Source organism: Trichomycterus rosablanca, unplaced genomic scaffold (assembly GCF_030014385.1).
Source record: "Trichomycterus rosablanca isolate fTriRos1 unplaced genomic scaffold, fTriRos1.hap1 scaffold_358, whole genome shotgun sequence".
In the NCBI taxonomy this organism is placed as follows: domain Eukaryota; kingdom Metazoa; phylum Chordata; class Actinopteri; order Siluriformes; family Trichomycteridae; genus Trichomycterus; species Trichomycterus rosablanca.
The window spans coordinates 3,234-23,307 of record NW_026947186.1 but is presented as its reverse complement, the minus strand read 5'-3'; the positions used below and the strand labels follow the sequence as shown (position 1 = coordinate 23,307).

At 43.7% G+C, this 20,074-nt stretch overlaps 1 protein-coding gene and 1 long non-coding RNA gene across 2 annotated transcripts; both read left to right on the top strand.

Annotated features, from left to right (window-relative positions):
- Window positions 1-2,014: 2,014 nt before the first annotated feature.
- On the top strand, window positions 2,015-2,711 carry LOC134307867 (uncharacterized). Its single transcript, XR_010010222.1, has 3 exons — window positions 2,015-2,238; window positions 2,403-2,511; window positions 2,626-2,711. It is a non-coding gene; the product is annotated as an uncharacterized LOC134307867 (long non-coding RNA).
- A 3,192-nt stretch (window positions 2,712-5,903) lies between these two features.
- Window positions 5,904-19,510, top strand: LOC134307868 (uncharacterized; the record flags this gene model as incomplete). Its single annotated transcript, XM_062990593.1, has 7 exons — window positions 5,904-5,941; window positions 7,562-7,792; window positions 7,898-8,182; window positions 13,450-13,688; window positions 15,168-17,011; window positions 17,951-18,131; window positions 19,330-19,510. Coding segments are annotated over exons 1-7 (2,999 nt in total), but the record flags the coding sequence as incomplete, so codon positions are not given.
- Between the last annotated feature and the right edge of the window lie 564 nt (window positions 19,511-20,074).

Sequence of the window (20,074 nt, the reverse complement as noted above, 5' to 3'; positions counted from 1 at the left end):
GTACCCCAGTTCCAACAATGCAGGTCTTGTGAAGGTGACAAAGGCTTGTCAGAGCGGAAAAAAGTTGCTGATGCTGGCGCCAGCTGGTATTGAGCCTTGCGGTTTCCCATGTGGTTTAGTGGTCAGGATTCCTGCTTTTCACTCAGGTGGCCTTGGTTTGACTCCCGGTATGGGAATTGGTCTTTATGATTGGACTCGAGCAAAACTTTGCCTGATAGTTCCTTAGTGCCTTGTTGCTGTAGCTCAAGCAGCTTCTTCTGTTTGAACTATGACTGCAGTCTATCAGGGAGCAGTGGCTGACTGCTGGGAAGCCGTGATCATATAGTGGTTAGTACTCTGCGTTGTGGCCGCAGCAACCCCGGTTCGAATCCGGGTCACGGCACTGTCTTTTTGTATGCCGTGCTTCGAAGGTTGATATTCTGTCCTTGGTCAAGAGACAGAATCGGGGCCGGAGCTACAGGAAAGTCATGACCGCGCTTTCATAGGGGCCAGTGGCGCAATGGATAACGCTTTTGACTACAAATCAGAAGATTCTAGGTTCGACTCCCGGGTGGCTCGGTCACTTCATGTGTATTAGTTCCTCGGCACCTTGTTGCTGTAGCTCAAGCAGCTTGTTCTGTTGGAACTATGCCTGCAGTCTATCAGGGAGCAGCCGACCGCTGGGAAGCAGTGTTCGTATAGTGGTTAGTACTCTGCGTTGTGGCCTCAGCAACATCGGTTTGCATCCGGGTCATGGCATTGTCTGTTTGTCTACCTACCTGTCTGTCTGTCTATCTATCACGCCACTAGGCCTGTTGACTATTGGTTCCAATCCCACTTTAACCATGTCTGCTTATATTTTAGCCTGGAGAGAAGAACAGCCTCCCAAAAGAGGTGGCGTTAATGCTGATGGCGTCCAAGCCACCTCGCTGTGAACACGTCCTAGAGCTTCTGGAATGGTTCGACACTCCAGAGTGTTATGTTCTAATCCTGGAGCGACCCGTCCTCTGCATGAACCTCTTCGAGTACCGCAGAGACGACGCCCTTCCTGAACGTCTGGCTCAGATCATCATGCGGCAGGTGGTTCTCGCTGCACGTCACTGCCAGGATCACGGGGTTCTTCACCGAGACATCAAGGAGGGGAACCTGCTGGTGTGTTTGGACAGTTTAGAAGTGAAGCTCATTGATTTTGGGTGTGGGGACTTGCTTAAGTCGAGCCCCTACAGGGGATTTTCAGGTAATTGTACCTCAGAGGTCAGTAGTTATGAGACACAGATGAAAACGTGTATGGCCCTCACTGATCTCTCTCACTTTTACTCAGGCACCTTGTTATACGCCCCCCCCTGAATGGTTCAAGCGAGGTAAGTATCATGGCTGCCCTGCAACAGTCTGGGGATCTTACTGTTTGTTTTAGTGTGTGGAGAGATGCCGTTCTGGAACGAGAGGGAGATCACTGCTGGACACCTGAAGCTCAAACCTGGTGTGTCTAAGGGTAAGAAGATGCAGGACGTTCACATTTAGACCCGTGTACACACAGTTTCCATCAGGATTTTGATCTGAACCGATTACTGCACCCACAGCCTGCCGTCATCTGATGAGGAGCTGCCTGAGCAAGAATCAGCCTCGAGAAGATCCTGGAGCACCACTGGTTTCCAGAGAGCCTCAAGAACTAAGTCCAGGTCAGTCCAAACAGATAGGAACAGACCTCAATGGATTTAGCTGAGAGACTGTGTTAGCATGTAGCTCAGATCACGTGTGTTGTGATTAATCGTTAATCTGTGTTTTTATTCTACAGGCACCTGTAGAGTTTTAGCAGACGGATCATAGGTGAGCATATCAGTGACTGATGTTTGCTTCCATGTAATGTTGGAGAAACTCTGGACTGATGGAGATCAGCAATATTTTGTGGATCGGCTTGACGAGTCAGTCGACTGAATAATCCAGACGTTTTTCATGCTGAGTTTCATCCGTTTCATCTGTTAGATCATTATTATCCCGATTATTATCCTGATATCTCATTAACACATGATGGAAATTCATCTCACATGATCCAGAGAACTTCAGCTGAGGTTCAGATCACCTCAATTCCTCAGCACCATCAGTGTACCATCACAGTACCATCAGTGCACCATCAGAACACCATCAGTGCGCGATCAGAACACCATCAGTGCATGATCAGAGAACCATCAGTGCACGATCAGAGTACCATCAGTGCACCATCACAGTACCATCAGTGTACCACCACATCAGATGAGAAAGGTGAGCGCTGGAGAAAGTAGCTTAATAAAGAATTAATCTCACAGTGATAAACATCACCTCATTTCAAACATGCTTCCAATCTGGAGACTAAACTCTTCTTCCTTAAACATGGATTTACCACTAATGATGGATTTGGGTGTATGTTTTGGGTTATTGTCTTATAGAAACGAGTCTAACCTACTGGCAGAAGTAACCAGATTTGGGGCACCTTGATACCTGGCAGGAAACGGAACACAGCCCTAAAACGTCACTGAGTCGCCACAACGATCTACAGTGAGTGTCTGGAAATGAATTCTGCTCACGTTTAACACATTTTTATTGGACCTTGCTTGTGCTGAATTGTTATTTAACTGTCAGTTTATTATTTTGTGTTCCTGCTATTTACAGGTCAACAACCTTGTCTGTCCTGTCCAGTCCTAAAGACACTTCGACCTTCTCCGTCTGGTTTGTGAGACAAGAGCTGAACAAAACCAATAAAATGTCTTTAAAACTGTGAAGCGCAGTGAAGGAATCATTATGTTTTAAGTTGCTATTTTTCTCTAGGACCTAAAAACTGAGATCAGAATGAATCTAAATTCTTCTACTTTAAATCAAGACGTTTTATAAGCTGATGTGACTGCAGCGCTCCATCACCTGAACCTTAATACAGACGTGAGTGACGAATCACGCTTCTCCGTCTGGCGATCCGATGGACGAGTCTGGGTTTGGCGGTTGCCAGGAGAACGGTGCCTGTCTGACTGCATTGTGCCGAGTGTAAAGTGTGGTGGAGGGGGGATTATGGTGTGGGGTTGTCTCTCAGGAGTTGGGCTCGGCCCCTTAGTTCCAGTGAAAGGAACTCTTAATGCTTCAGCACACCAAGAGATTTTGGACAATTTCATGCTCCCAACTTTGTGGGAACAGTTTGGGGATGGCCCCTTCCTGTTCCAACATGACTGCGCACCAGTGCACAAAGCACAAGCTCCATAAAGACATGGATGAGCCAGTTTGGTGTGGAAGAACTTGACTGACCTGCACAGAGTCCTGACCTCAATCCGATAGAACACCTTTGGGATGAATTAGAGTGGAGACTGTGAGCCAGGCCTTCTCGTCCAACATCAGTGTCTGACTTCACAAATGCGCTTCTGGAAGAATGGTCAAAAATTCCCATAAACACACTCCTAAACCTTGTGGAAAGCCTTCCCAGAAGAGTTGAAGCTGTTATAGCTGCAAAGGGGGGCCGACATCATATTAAACCCTATGGATTAAGAATGGGAGTCACTCAAGTTCATATGCATGTGAAGGCAGACGAGCGAATACTTTTGGCAATATAGTGTATATTTGGTCGGTTGTGGTGGAGCTGTCCACGTTCTTTGTTCACACAGATGAAACAGAAACAAATCCACCAGTCTTCTCCCTTTTGATCTTGGATGAAACAACCAGAGTTTATCCGATGCTTTAAATCCACTGTAATCTTCACAGTTGCTGAGGAAGCGCACTGCCCTCAATGTCCATGCGTGAAAACTCAAGAGACGAAGTTTCACGGCTGATACAGCATAAACAATGTCACTAATCGACTGCAACATGTTAATGTAAGACTCACTGTCCGTTTGTCTTTACGCATCAACAGAAATGAATCCTAAACAGGTGTTTTACCCGCTTACATGACACTTGTTTCACATCACGCTATTTTCTTCTTTTTCCACCCACTTTCTCTCGGTCTTTTCCTGACCTGTGACCCTTCATGCTGATTGGCTTAAACATAAATCAAGTGTGGGCTATACATACACTTTACTTTAAACAGCATAAAACCACCAGAACATTATATACAAAACAAATAAGAACAACTTATTTACTAGTTATGAATTAACATAAACAAAACATTAGTTACGCCCAAATTTTAATTGGATTACACAAACACACAATAACTTATAATTCTCCAATTTTTAAATGTCTCAGAGTTTTATCTTAAATGACTTTTTTGATGGTTATTTATCTGGTGCCTTCTTTGTAAAAGATCAACAGCTGAAACTCACAACAGCACCTTTAAAATGCAAGAGGTAACAGGATCGATGCCCGCATTCTCCAGTGCAGAAGCATTATGATCATTCACAGACAACACGTAATACGAAAGTCGATGCGTCATTGCTCAGTGAAACGCAGCATCAAAAATTAGTTCAGTCTGTAAGTGTTACAATGACATTTACACTCTATATTCACTCAAGTCGTTTTGTTTAAATACATTTTTCATTTGTTTTTAATTGGCAAACACACAATAACTTATTATTATCCAATTTTGAAATGTCTCGGAGTTTTATCTGAATTGACATTTTTGTTGGGGACAGTGGGGACAGTGCTCCAGGGACGTACGATGGCTGACCTGGCACTCTGACCCCTGCTTCCAAACAAGCTGGGATATGCAGAGAAAGAATTTTATCTCCATTACCACCTCCAACTAGTTGAATCCTTACCTCCACCTCCACCTTCAATGATTCCAATTCTTTTGCTTCCTACCCATAACTCCTCAGTATCAAATGCTGCTCAGTTGTCCCGTTTGGACACTCTGATTCCCAACAGCTTCAGTCTAAATCTCTGCTGCCTGCTTCTAAGTTTTTAAAAACTTCTTCCCAAGTTCAGTCTCAGCCAGCTGCTCATTCTCAGTTACAACCACCTTTTTCTCAGGCCCAACCTCCTCAGTTCCAGTCGTCTAATAATCAGTTTCAGTTCCAACTACCTCCTGTTCAATCTCAGTTTCAACAGTCTACTATTCAGCCTCAAATACCTCCTGTTCAGTATCAGTCCCAGCATTCTTTTCAGCCTCAAGTTCAACAGCCTCTTGGTCCAATCTAATTTGGGCAGAGTGGTGCTCATGCTCAATTCCAACAGAATGGCAACCAGTTTCAACCAACAGCATCAGCTTTACCTAATTCTGTACAACCTCCTAGTTTTTATTTTAATCCTCAGCCTAGACTTTATTGTAATCCATATGTCCCCACCTTCAGTTCTGTGCATGCCACTGCTTGAGTGGAAGGTCCTTCTTTTTTCTCCTTTAGTAAAGGTGATCCGCAAGAATTTGCAATTTTGCAACTGGCTTTGAATAACCCGATGCCTCAGTTTGAATCTGAGCATTATAAATATCATATTCTCTCTTAGATCATTTGCAGTTTCCACCAGCACGATCTTTAGCCTTAGCTTATGCTAATGATCCTTGTCCATACTCTAGGGCCTTGTTGGCCTTGCAGCAGAAATATGGACAACCTTGTCAGCTTGTTCTTAGAGAAATTAAAACAATTCTTTCTTTACCTCAAATTCGTTCTGGTGATTCTCAGGCTTTTAGTAATTTTGCTTTACGTGTGAGAGCTTTAGTAGGTATGCTTTAATTCTTAGGCCGAGATCAAGGCAAAGCTGAACTTTCTTGTGCATCACATGTACAACAATTGCTTTCCAAACTTCCTTCAGAACATGTTACTAGTTATGCTCGTTATGCCCGTGCTAACCATCCTAACCAAAGTTACAATCTCATTGACTTTTCATCCTGGTTACAGGAGGAAGCTGAATGCCAAGCATTAGCTATTCAAGTCAGTGATCCATCAAGGCAACAAGCAATAGACCGCCGTCAGTTAAAGAGCAACTCTAGTACTGCTACAATTCTGCATGAAGTGAACAATCCATCTGTGTCCAAAGGCAATATGTCTCAGGTTTTACTGAGACAGGATAAAGGAGAAAGGTCAAAGCATTCTTGTGTGTATTGTTTCAGTAATGACCACTTTATAGGCCTATGTCCCAGTTTTATGAGCCTTGATAAAAGCAGCAAGGAGAAATGGATCCGACAAAACAGCACCATGCTATTAATTGTGAAGAAGCCTTGTCTTCAATGCAAAGGTAAACATTTAGGTGTGCTGCATGATGTTAACAACAGAAATCATGATGGCGGTGCCTATTATCTTAACCGTCCTAGTCATTCTGGGAAAGTCTTACTTAAAGTAGTGAAAGTTCTGCTCAGTCATGGGGCAAGTCCTTAGAAACCTTGTCCTTAGAACCTGATGGTTCAAAGCGCACAATGTTGTTGGCACAAGCTACACAACACCTTGGCCTTAATGGGGTGGCCGAATCCTTATCTCTTTAAACAGTTCAAGATACTGTGGTGCTGGAGGGTTGCTCTGTTACCTTTCAGATTTCTTCTGTTCCTGAACCCAAGAAGAGATATACCATACATAGTGCTTTTACTGCAAGTAAATTAAGGTTATCAGATCAGACCTATCAAGTTGAAGGATTAAAGCAACGTTTCTGTCATCTTCAGGGTCTACCATTTCAGACCTTTTTTCAAGTTCAGCCCTTAGTCCTTATTGGGGCTGATAACCCACATTTGATTAATCCCATAGAGCCAGTTCGCCTTGGTACAGCTGGTGCTCCAGCTGCTATCCATACTAGATTAGGTTGGGTACTGCAGGGACCCACTCCTTTTCCAGTCTTTAGAGATCAACAGTGTCTTTTTACTGCCACTTGCAGTTCCATGGATGATCTGCGTCAAGATGTTGAAAAGCTCTGGCAAGTGTACGTTCTTCCTTTCCGCAATGAGAAGCTTATTACAAGATCGAAACAAGATCATGAAGCCATTGCTCTCCTTGATTCCAAGACAACCAAAGTTAATATTGATGGTATTGAACGATATGCTACTCCTTTACTTCAAATTAAACAAGCTATACCATTAAAGGAAAGCACCTGGTTCTGACGGCATCCATGGTCGTGTCCTCAAAGAATGCGCCTACCAGCTAGCAGAAGTTTTTACAGACATTCTTAACCTCTCTCTCAGCCAGTCTGTCATCCCTACCTGCTTAAAGAGGACCACCATTGTCCCAGTACCTAAGAGGTCGACAGTTGTGTCCATGAACAACTATAGACCTGTTGCTCTGACCTCCTCTGTCATGAAGTGCTTTGAGCGGATTATCAAAAACCACATCTGTTCATCTCTTCCATCATCAATTGATCCCCTTCAGTTCGCGTACCGACCGAACAAGTCCACCGAGGATGCCATTGCTTTGGCTATACACAATGCACTAACTCACCTTGACAACAAAAACTCCTACGTGCGGATGCTATTCATTGACTACAGCTCAGCATTCAATACCATAATCCCAATGAAACTTGCCAATAAACTGAACGACCTTGGACTCAACACCAATCTTTGCAATTGGATCTTGGACTTTTTATCAAACAGACCTCAAGTGGTAAGGATTGGTGACCACATTTCATCCACCCTGACTCTTAACACAGGAGTTCCACAGGGATGTGTTCTCAGCCCAATCCTGTACTCTCTCTTCACTCATGACTGTGTTGCTAAACACAGCTCCAACATCATACTTAAGTTTGCTGACGACACCACTGTCCTGGGCCTCATCACGAAGGGTGACGAGTCGGCCTACAGAGAAGAGGTCAGAGAGCTGGCTGAATGGTGCAGCCACAGCAACCTTCATCTCAACATCAGCAAAACAAAAGAGATGATTGTAGACTACAGGAAGCGGCAAGAGGATGAACACGCACCCTTGTACATCAGAGGAGCTGCTGTGGAACGAGTCAGGTCAACCAAGTTCCTTGGAGTACACCTCGCTGATGACCTGACTTGGTCCCTACACACTAAGTCAGTGATTAAGTCTGCTCGTCAAAGACTGTACTTTCTCCGCAGGCTCAGGAAGTTTGGTCTCCCACCCAAGATTCTGAAAAACTTTTACAAATGCACCATTGAAAGTTTATTAACAGGCTGCATATCTGTCTGGTATGGAAACTGCTCTCTCCATGACCGCAAGGCCCTTCAGAGAGTTGTGAGAGCAGCCGAGATCATCATTGGTCACAAGCTTCCAGCCTTACAGGACATCTACCGAACCAGTTGTCTAAAGAAGGCTTTAAAAATTACCTCAGACCACACCCACCCTGCACACGGACTGTTCACAAAACTGCCATCAGGCAGACGGTACCGCAGCATAAAAGCCAGGACCAGCAGGCTAAAGAACAGCTTTTTCCTACAGGCCGTCAGAATGCTAAACAATGCATAATAATAACTCACCCCCTTTTTCAGTTACTCATCAACACTCACATCTCATAACACTCACATTTTGGGCATGTGCAATATTAATATTAATACCACATCACTTCAAAACATGATGTGGCAATCTGGACTTCAATCTATCCTGCAGTATTATTACTATTTTCTTATTATCATCAGTATTTCTATTATTACGATTATTAGCATTATTAACAGTCATTATTATTTCGTCTGTAATATATCCATAACGCCTGCAATGTCTACTATGGTTCAATGTTTACATTTACTTCAATTTTCCACTTTGTTTACAATGCAAATCTGCACCTTAACTGCAATTGTTTGTACTTATATTTTTCTATATTTTTCTTTCTTGTTTACTTTTATATACTTTAAAAGACTTATTTGTACTTTATATTATAGCACACTTGTTTACTTTTTATATACTTTAAAGACTTATTTGTACTTTATTTATAGCACACTTGTAGAGTTTCCGAGCCTCCCAACACACATTTCAATGTACAACTGCTGCTAACATTTGTACAAATGACAAATAAACTTGAAACTTGAATTCTGTGATGTCAATCCTTCGCAGTACAGAGCGAAAATTGCAACACAATCCAAAGTTAGCTGCTGTGTATAATGGAGAAATACAGAAATTGGTTTCTTCAGGCTACATATCTAAGCTCACTTTTCAGCAAGTGTCCTCCTCTCCAGAATGTTGGTATATTCCACACCATTTAGTAGAACATAATGGAAAATATAGGGTTGTCTTTAATTGTTCCCATCCGTATCAGGGTGTCTCTCTAAATAGTCAGCTTTTGCCAGGTCCTCCTTTAGGATCATCTTTACTAGGTGTCCTTCTTCGATTCCGCCAATATCCTTTTGCTATTAGTGGCGATATAAAATCCATGTTCCATCAAATTAGGTTGCTTCCAGAAGATAAACCTTTGTTGCGTTTTCTTTGGTGTGACAAGAGAAAGACTGAACCCCCAGATATCTATGAGTGGCAGGTTCTGCCCTTTGGGGCAACTTGTAGTCCGTGTTGTGCTACGTATGCCTTACAGAAACATGTCCAAGAACATAAGGAGGGTGCTGATGTCTTGACTTCCATTCTTAAGTCTTTTTATGTAGATAATTGTTTGGAGAGCTTTCCTACAAAGGAGGGAGCTAAACAGCTCTTGGACAAAATGCGTTCCCTACTGGCAGAAGGAGGTTTTAACATCTGTCAATGGGCAACAGTGCCTGCTGTTGTTGATCACTTACTAGTGGAGGCAAAATCTGAGAGCACTAAGCTTTGGCTGCATCAAGACTGCATTGATTCTAAGGAAGGTGCTTTGGGATTAAGTTGGCACTGTCCATCTGATACTTTGGGTTATAAACATAGAGCTGTGAAATATGAGGAGCCCACTTTGAGAAACATATACAAAGTGCTGGCTAGTCAATACGATCCACTTGGTTTCATAATTCCATTTACCACACGAGCAAAGATCATTCTACAACAACTTTGGATGAAAAATCGTGGCTGGGATGGCCCTCCTATTCCTGACAATCAAAGCAGCATGGAATACATGGGGAAATTAGCTTCTAAACCGGTCCTTGATTCAGTTTCCTAGATTAGTCTAGGAACTAGTCTAGGAACTAGTCTAGACTAGTTATTCTCCACCTGCTATGTCTCATACAGCTACTAGAGAACTGCATGTCTTTTGTGATGCATCAGAATGTGCACATGGTTCTGTGGCTTACTTAAGCATGGAAAGTCAGGGGATGATCCATGTTTCATTTGTTATGGCACGTTCTCGTGTAGCACCTGTTGGGTATAATTGAGTATTAATGTTCTGTATTAATTGTATCAGATTACAAATGTTTCATCTGTTTTGTAAGAGGCCTTGTAAATGCTGAGTTTACATTTAAAATGTGAATGTATGTGTTTTTCAAAGAGGAAACCGAAATACAATAGTCTATTGTTCTGTACGTTCTATACCAAGGAAAGACAAACTTAAAGTGATCTTATCTTTTGAGAAGTAAGCTGCAAAATAAGGTTCACAATGGAACAATGTGTACAGATGTTTCCTGTCCTAGCTACACAGACAGTGTGAGAGCTGACTGAACAGGAAAACACCACAAGTCTTGTACTTCTGCTGCGTGTGCAAAGAAAATACCCTTGCTCAGCGAAATCGTGGGAAAGCTTTGGTTGACTAGTGTTAGAGAGGGAGGAGTCAGCCCTTTAAGAAGGAACCACAAACCCACAGAGGACGGGACTTCTACATACAGCTGTCATGTGTGTGAAGTGCCCTGGGCCCAGAATTACTTTTACCAATCTGTATATTTGATGCTTAATAAATCTTTTCTCTTAACTAATCAGTATTTGTCCTTCTTTCCTGGATAAAAGAATAGAACACAGCAATTTTGGTGACCCTCGACGTGATCTGGGAAGAAAGGAACCAAGAAGAGTTCTCAGACCTTGAGTTGGAGGAAATTGCACACTTACAAGGCCGGTCAAAAGGTAAGCAGAAAACCTATTAAAATTGAATTTCTGCATAGGATTATATAGGATAAAGTAGTTGTGAGTGTGTGAATTCTTCTGATTCAGTAAGTGTCTTTAAATTATTGCGTATCATTTTAAGTACAAAATTGTCCTATAGAAATTGGTAAAAGTATTATAAGGGAATTGAGGATTGACTCTTCCCAAGTGGCAATAGAGGATTGACTCTTGCCTTGTTATTTGTGTAAGGGAATTGAGGATTGACTCTTCCCAAGTGGCACTAGAGGATTGACTCGTGCCTTATTATTTCGTGTTGTTTGTAAGTAAGGGAATCGAGGATTGACTCTTCCCAAGTGCCGGTAGAGGATTGACTCCTGGTTTGTCATTTGTATGTATTTGTTATTTTTTATGTAAAGGAGTTGAGGATTGACTCCTCCAGGTGGCAGTAGAGTATTGACTCCTGCCAGGGAAAGAAAAAAAAAGTTTGTTTTAGTTTTTCTGGTATATTGATTTACTAGTTAAAATGTGGATTATTGTAATTACTATTATTGCATTGATTGTTTTTCAAGTGGGAATTTGTTGTGAATGTATTTAGAATATATGTGTATTTTCTGGTGTCTCTGTGTCTAATGATACAGAAGGGTTAATATAACTGGCCAGAAAATTAGGAATATAAGGGTGGTATAGTATTGTGAACCTAACAGAAGGATCTTCTTGTTCTGACCATTTGGAGTCCAATGACTGTCCGCCACCTAGTGGTAGAAGCTTGATCGTTTGGAAAACAAATTAAGGTCTAACAAGGAGGAACTTGGGTTCTCTTTTTGTGGACGGGGTTGTATTCTATTGTATTGTATTTTGTTTTGTAATAATCAGATTTATTAAAAATTATAATAATGGCTGAATCAAGTAAAGAGGAAGTAGACACAGCTGGAAAACTGAAGGCGCGTATTCTCAGTAGAATTGAAACTACTAGTATTGCAAAAATGAGAAAATCTAAAATCAAAAAGGCTGAAAAATTGCTCCTCGAGTGGCAGGATAAGAATTTGTATCCGGCAGATTCAAATCTTGCCCCTACTGGGGAGGACAGAAAGCGTATACTTTCTGTAGAAAAAGGGAATCAAAGCCTCGCTTTAGCTCAGTGGCAAAGGGGAGGAGAACATAGATTTGGTCCATTAAAAATTGCTTTGGACAAAGCCAATGATCGTTTGGCTAATGCCACTGATTTACTCCTACACATGAAGGCCGTCACTGTAAACATGAATGACCCTCTAGAGAAAAACGTAGACATTAAATCTTCAAAAGTCCCATCGATCACACCCACTGTCAGGGCAGAGGATATTCCTACTCTTGAAAAAACAAAGGAAGAAAATTGCCCTGGAAATCACGTTTTTGATTCCTTACTCCCAATAATTCATAAAATCTATCCAATATTGGCTGAACAAGCAAGACCTCCCGCTTATAACGAAGCAGTTCACTGTATTGATCAACTAGTACCAGGCTTACCTGCCCCGATCTCTCCTATTGTAACTGCTCCTGAGCTAAGCGTACAAGCCCCAGTTTTGCAAGTAAATAGTGGTGTATTGGGCATAGAAATGGGCGAATTGGATGTAACATTTCAGGGAGAGACTGATCAACAACGCCAAATTGATGGACTGACCTTGTTAGTTACAGAACAAGTTGCAAACATAGACCGTCTAAAACACATAGTTTTGACTGAAATAGACAGGTCCGGGAGACCAGGCTACCCTGAATGCAATTACCAATCACCAAATGCAAAATCTACCCCAATATCTGCCATCCATGGCACTAGGCCTTTTCCCCAAGACATGCGTCACAGCCTTACAGGTGTGCCCGAACACCAAAATAAGGATAGAGAACAGCTTAAAAGTTGCGCCAGTGACACTGATGACGAAAGTAGTGTGCTAAGTGGTTGTAGTAAAGTATCTAACAGACCAGAAGCTCTGGCCTCCCATCCCGGTATTCATGAGCACTCTCAAAGTGTAACAATAACAGGAATGGACCTTGTAGTTAAAGGACCAGTTTCTAATTCTGACCGTGCCACTGGACCACTGATTGAGCTGGAATTTGACCCTCCAGCTGCGAACACTCGGTCTAAGGCTCAGTCAAAAATTGGGCAGTTCCCGCTGGTTACCACTCACTCCGGGGTCGAATATGTCCCCTGGAGTCACAGGGATATGGAGGGGCTAGTGAACAAATTGCCCCCATTACATAAGGGTGGGCAAAATTGGATTACACAACTTGAAAAGTTTACAGCTGGCGATGCTCTGTGCTTGGGTGACATCAGAGCTCTTTTGGTACGTATTGAAGGAAAACATAAGCTGGCTCAAGTTGAACATTTGTCCGATACCAATAAACTGACATCTGACCAGTCCCTTAATGGCATTAGGAACTCCCTGTGGGATTCCATACGTTCCTTGTTTCCAACCACTCGAAATCTGACAAATTTATCATCCCTGAAACTAGAGGACTCTGAAGACATACATGTGTACCTGAAAAGGAGTGCAGAGCAGTGGTTAGAGAACACAGGTGAAAGACATGACAGGACTGACGCTACCATGTTGTTATACAGGGCACAAGTATTAAGGGGGTTACCTAAAGAATTACAGTCCAAATTAGAGGATGTCATTGATTTGGCTGACATGGAGGATGGAAAATGGACAGCTACTCTGGCCCATTATGTGCGTCGCTATAGGGAAGCCCAACAGCAACAGAAGGATGAGCTGGACGTCCTCGCAAGACGTCTGCTTAAACTTGAAGTCGCTGAAAAAGATAAACTTGCCACCCAGGATAAACGAGATAAAAAACAGTTGGTGGCCCTGGAATCCCAAAATTCACTTCATCAGTATGCCCCTCAAACACAGCTACAGGCAATCGTTCCAGTACAGCCCCTACCTCCGCCTGCAGCAGCTTATCCAACAGCATATCTGACAGGTGCGTACCAGCCCACTTACCCAAGTGATCAAAACTATGGGTATAGGGCCCAACCCAACCGTGGGCGAGGGAGATTCAATGGCAGACAGCTAAGAAGGGAGAATTATTGTTATGCCTGCGGTCAACCAGGACATATCTCCAGAAGTTGCCCAAACCAACATATCCCACCACAACCTGGAATGATGGCAGTTCCTCAGCCACCTATGGGACGTCAGCAAGCTGCGGGGTTTCCTCCTGCTCAGTTGCAGGGTGCCCCAAGATATGCCGTAACACAGCCTATTGCTCCTGGTCATGTCCCAAATTCTGGTTTAGCACCTGGCGTAGCATACCAGGCCCCAGTCCTGCTAGGACAGGATGGGGTCTATAGTGACTCATACTGATGGGGCCCAGGGTATCCAACAGCAGGTGTGAAAGCTTTTGAAAAAGAACCATTGGTCACCTGCCATGTGGAGGGTCGCCTTGTTCAGTTGTTGGTGGACACTGGTGCCACTGCATCCTGTTTGATGGGTGCAGGGGGCTGGCAGCCACCAATGACAGACAGGACCCTTAACACAATTGGATATTCAGGGAAAATTGAAACTCAAAAATACACAAAGCCATTGGTTACTGCTGTTGGAAATCAGACCCTAACTCACTCTTTCCTATTTGCTCCAAAATGCCCTGTCAATTTGTTGGGCCGTGATTTGTTGACTAAATTAGGTGCTACTATTTACTGTACAGATCAAGGCCTGAAATTATGCTTAGCAGGACATCGTCCGCCAAATACTGCTCAGATTTTGTTCATGTCCAATGCCCCGACACCAGACAACCCGACACTTAATGCTACTGTCTATTGGTCTAGACTGTTGATCGACGGGCCAGACACACCACGTCTTTTGCGTACTTATCAGTCCTGGAAGCCTTGGATCCTGTCCATTGGGGCCTACTCCCCTCCCATTGATCCATTACATTGTACCTATAATTATTTGCGCACACCTGATGAACAGTACCAACAAGCATGGGAGGAGGAAAAGGAGGGTCATGTTGAACTATTGGAAATAACTGACCTATATGTTGGTGCGGCTGGAGTGGCCGCATCTGTCTCGCTTAGCCCAGATCAGCTAGCCTGGTTTGTGGAAGCTACTGGCCACCCAACTGTTCCCCACGTCACACTAGCCATAGGAAAAGGATATGAGGCTAGGTCTTTGGGCCCAATGGTCAAGGAAGCCATGACCAATACATATGTTCCCACTGAAATTCCCTGTCTAAGTAGGTCATTAGACGGCTTTTACTGGAAAATTGACAATCAATCCATTGACAAAGCGGTGTTGGAGGAACAATTGCTGTCCAGACACCATGGTAGAGAACACACTAACCACGAACTGACTGAAAACTACCTAATTAAAGTTCCAGCTCACATTTGGACCATTGACCCATTTGATGTAGGTCTGGTGACACACCACTCCATTATGGTCGGTTTGAAGCCTGGTGTGTTCCCAGTATGGAAACCTCAGTATCCTTTGAAACCAGAACAATCTCTAGGTATAAAAGACACCATAGCTGGACTACTGACAGCTGGTGTTCTCAGAAAATCCAATTCTGACTGGAACACCCCGATCCTACCTGTCTCCAAAGGAGAGGGAAAGGGATGGCGTATGGTGCACGACTTAAGGGAAATTAATAAAGCTACTGTTACTGAAAATATCCCTGTCCCAGACCCATACTTAGCTTTGCAAAATCTGACCCCTGACCATTGTTATTTCACTGTTATCGATTTGGCAAATGCATTTTTCTGCCTCCCACTGGCCAGCTACTGTCAACAAATTTTTTCTTTCACATATGAGGGACAGAAGTATACATATAACAGATTGCCACAAGGTTACAAGGACAGCCCAGGTCTGTTCAATAGAGCCCTTAAAGCTGATTTGTCCAGCCTAACCTTACCTGACAATACGGTGTTAGTCCAGTATGTTGATGACCTACTGATAGCAGCCCCTGATGCAGACACCTGTCTAGCAGCCACTGTCTCCTTGCTCACGTTGCTGGCTAACCTTGGATACAAGGTGAAACAGGACAAATTGCAAGTTGCTAGACCAGTGGTGACTTTTTTGGGACGCCAAATTTCGGCCATTGGTCACACTTTGACTGCTACACAACGTCAATCCATCCTGCAACATGGTAAACCCAGTACAGTTCAGGATCTACTAGCGTTCCTGGGGTTAACGGGCTACAGCCGTAATTTCATTTTTGATTATGTGGGTTTGACGCAACCTCTTAGGGATTGTTTGGCTATGGTGGGACACAGGAACCTTAAAGCAAAACTAATCTGGACCATTGACGCCGAAAAAGCTTTCATTGACTTAAAGCAAGCCTTGGCGCATGCTGAACATTTACAGGCCCCAGATTATGAAAAACCCTTTTTCCTAGATGTTTCTGAAAGGAACGGTATTGTAAATGCCGTTCTCTTTCAGAAAGGGGGGAGGGAAAGTAATAGACAGATTCTCATGTACTATAGCTCAAAACTAGATGTAATGGAACAGGGCCAAACACATTGCACTAGACAAATTGCAGCTCTAGCCAAGGCTGTTAACAAAACTGCTCATTTAGTCATGTGTCACCCTCTAGTGATCAACACGAACCATGGTGTTGTTGCCTTTCTTACTTCTACAGCATTCACTCTTTCACCCACTAGGAAGATGAGGATCAGCGATACGCTGACACAACCACACATCACATTCACACACAAAGATACGGTGAATATGGCAAAACAATTACCGCACACTGATTTGGAACCACATGACTGTGAGTTTGTGGCCCAGAGGGACCTGAGACTCAGGGAAGACCTCGGTAGTGACCCTTTAGAAAATCCTGAAGTGGTATTTTTTTGTGATGGTTGTTGTTATAGAGGAGAAGAGGGAAATGTGGCCTCATTTGCTGTAATTGAACAACAGGGGAAAGGCTTTGTCACTAGAGTAGCAGAAATCATACCCCAGCCAGCGTCAGCCCAACTTGCCGAAATAGTAGCACTTACAAAAGCTTTAGAATTAGGAAAGGACAAGGTCCTAAATGTTTACACAGACTCTGCTTATGCCCACTGCGCAGTCCATGTGGATGGACCGCAGTGGATGAGGAGAGGATTTGTGACCTCTCAAAACACTCCTGTGAAACATGCAGAAGCCCTAAAAGCCTTATTAAGTGCTACTTTGTTGCCCAAACTAGTAGCTGTAATTAAGTGCAAAGGGCACTCCAAGACAAGTGACTTGGAGGGACTGGGAAACAATGCAGCAGATGCTGCAGCTAAAAAGGCAGGAGGTTACACTGTACAAATGACTGTAAAGGCTGACGTAAGAATACCTGACTTATCACTTGACAATGTGCGTGAGATGCAACAGAAAAGTGGTGCCTATGAGAAAAATCAGTGGTTAGCAAGGGGAGCAGTAGAGAGGGATGGAATCTGGAGATCAGTAGATGGGAGGCTTGTGGCTCCAGCAGAGCTATGCACCCTGCTAATTAGACAAGCTCATGGACCCACCCATGTGGGAGCCAGACGAACCATGAAAGAAGTGGCATTACACTGGTGGCACCCATATCTGATGGCAATGGTGGAAAATTATGTGGAAGAATGCCCTACTTGTTCAGAGTTTAACATCAAGCGTCCCCTTAAGAGACCCATGGGACATTTTCCAGTTCCAGATGCACCTTTCAAGGAGATTTGCATTGATTTTACAGACATGGGACCTGATAATGTGGTAAGGGGATTTAGGTACATTCTGGTAATGGTTGACAGATACACCAGATGGGTGGAAGCAATACCCTCTAGACGAGAGGATGCTAAAACAGTGGTGAAATGGCTCAAGAATGAGCTCATTCCACGCTATGGAGTACCTAAACTGATCAGGTCTGATAATGGCACACATTTCACAAGCAAGCACTTGAGGGAAGTGGAGGAACACTTGGGAATAGTGCACAAATTTGGAGCTGTCTATCACCCCAGCTCCCAGGGACTAGTAGAAAGGGCAAACCAGACATTGAAAAGCAAGATCGCAAAGATCTGTCATGGGGGAAAACTTACATGGGTAGATGCACTACCGCTTGCCCTTATGTCCATGAGATCAGTCGAACGGGAAAAAACGCATTTGTCTCCACATGAGTTGTTAACGGGGAGACGGATGCCAGGGCCCTCTAGGGATAATGTTACAGGTCCAGTTTTGGACCTTTGGCAAACAGAGGAAGATGAGTACATGCGGGCTCTAACTAATCTTACTCGAGTTTTGTCTACACAGGTCCAGCGGAGTGAGCCCCCTCCGAAACCACCAGCAGATGACAGCGAGTGGCTGGAGTTTAAAACTGTCAAGCCTGGCGACTGGGTACGGGTGAAAGTCCACAAGAGAAAGTGGTCTGAGCCCAGGTGGTCGGGTCCGTGGGAAGTCACTGAGGTAACAACCCACACCGTCAAAGTGAAAGGTAAAAAAGGGGCAGTTTGGCACCACCTAACACATTGTGTACCCGCTACAGCACCTTCCCGCTCATTGCAGGAAGTTAGAAAAGATTTGGCAGACAGTGGGATTAAAACTGTAGAATCTGATTCATAAACCATATAAGTGTATTCCCACTGTCCATTAGAGGGTAGAAGACTGATACCTACCCAGTAATATACACTTCAAACCTGCCGAAGGTACAACTTCTTTAAAAAAAAAAAAAATGCCTTTTAACCCTCCTTCTGATGTGACCGTCCAAGCTTTTAAGAGACTGGGATGTGCATCTATGAAAATAACAATATGTGTACTCTCCATAATAATTGTTGTTGTTCTGTCTATCATCTTCATAGCCACAGCAGAGTCCCACAGAAACCAGACTACTCATAGAACCTATCGCAGTGTGAACAAAGGTCTCCCAACCATTACATGTACCGAGGGTGTTGATTGTGTTGCTCAGTTTGATTTGTGTGCGATCTCGGATTGTTCAGGTTATGTTGAGAATCAGTTAGGATGGCCAGAAAAGTACATATGTAACACTAAGTGTTTGAGGAAGAAAGGGAATGTGGAAGTAAATGTATTGTCGTGCAGTAGTTGGTCTGCAGTGTTGACAAACACAGGTAAAGATTGGGGATACAAAGGTTGGGTAGATATGCAGGAAAAGTCAGGGGATCGAACAGGCGGAAAAGAACTTAGCTCTAGGTTGTCCTTAATAAAAGGCAGCACCCCGCATCCCTGCAGTAAGGGTGCATGTAACCCTTTAACGCTGACCCTGAAAAATCCAAAGAAAGGGGACAGCAGGTATTTAATGCTAGGCTCCTATCAGTCGGGTTCGGATAACCTGGGGTTGTTTAAACTGACAGTGATCCCGAAGCCAACACCTAAGCTAACCACTGTCATTCCAGACAACAGTATTGTTGTGACTGGGCCTCCCACGGAAACGCCAGTATTGATAAAGACCATAAATATAACTACTATAAAGGACACGTTTGCATTAGAAACTGGATTCGAGGATGAAAATCAGTGGTTAAATTGGATCATGTATACTGCGCGCGCTGCCAACAAATCCAACTGTTATGCTTGCTCCTCAGCAAGGCCACACCTGGGTACTGTACCTTTTCCTCTAAATCGATATAATGATCTAGAAGGTCTAAAATGTGTGGTCTCCTTGTTCAGTGGCTCTCCAGGCTGTGGGAACTGCACCACTGTGCACTACCTGTTCCCAGAAGTGAAGCAGAAGGTGGTACCCCCAGCATACATGCCCTACAGAGGGAACTATACCTGTTTCGCTAGGAACACGGGGACCGTTGAGGTGGGTCAGCTGAAGTGGTGTGGAGACACCGTGGACGCAGAAAACACCTCAGACGGGTTCAATTCCGGGTGGTTTAGCGATCAGAGCGTTTCCAGGGCTGATGTTTGGTGGATGTGTGATCCTAAGGTCTTAAGGTCCAAGCTTCCTAAGAATTGGAAGGGAACCTGTGCCCTGGTGCAGTTGGTGATGCCACTATATGTGCTTCCATTGGGTGGAGAGCCGGTGGGAAGGGAGACGGATACACGTGGCCGTGTTAAGCGAGCAGTCGCAGGCCCATCGGGCTCTTTTGACCCACATGTATATATTGATAATATTGGAGTGCCCAGGGGGGTCCCTGACGAGTTTAAAGCTAGAGACCAAATTGCAGCTGGATTTGAAAGTTTGTTATTTTGGTGGTCCACTGTTAATAAAAATGTAGATTGGATAAATTACATATACTATAATCAGCAGCGATTTGTAAATTACACAAGAGATGCCGTTAAAGGAATACACGAGCAACTTGACAAGACTAGTTTAATGGCGTGGCAAAATAGGATAGCATTGGATTTCTTATTAGCTGAAAAGGGCGGTGTATGTAAGATGTTTGGGGAACAGTGTTGTACATTTATTCCTAACAATAC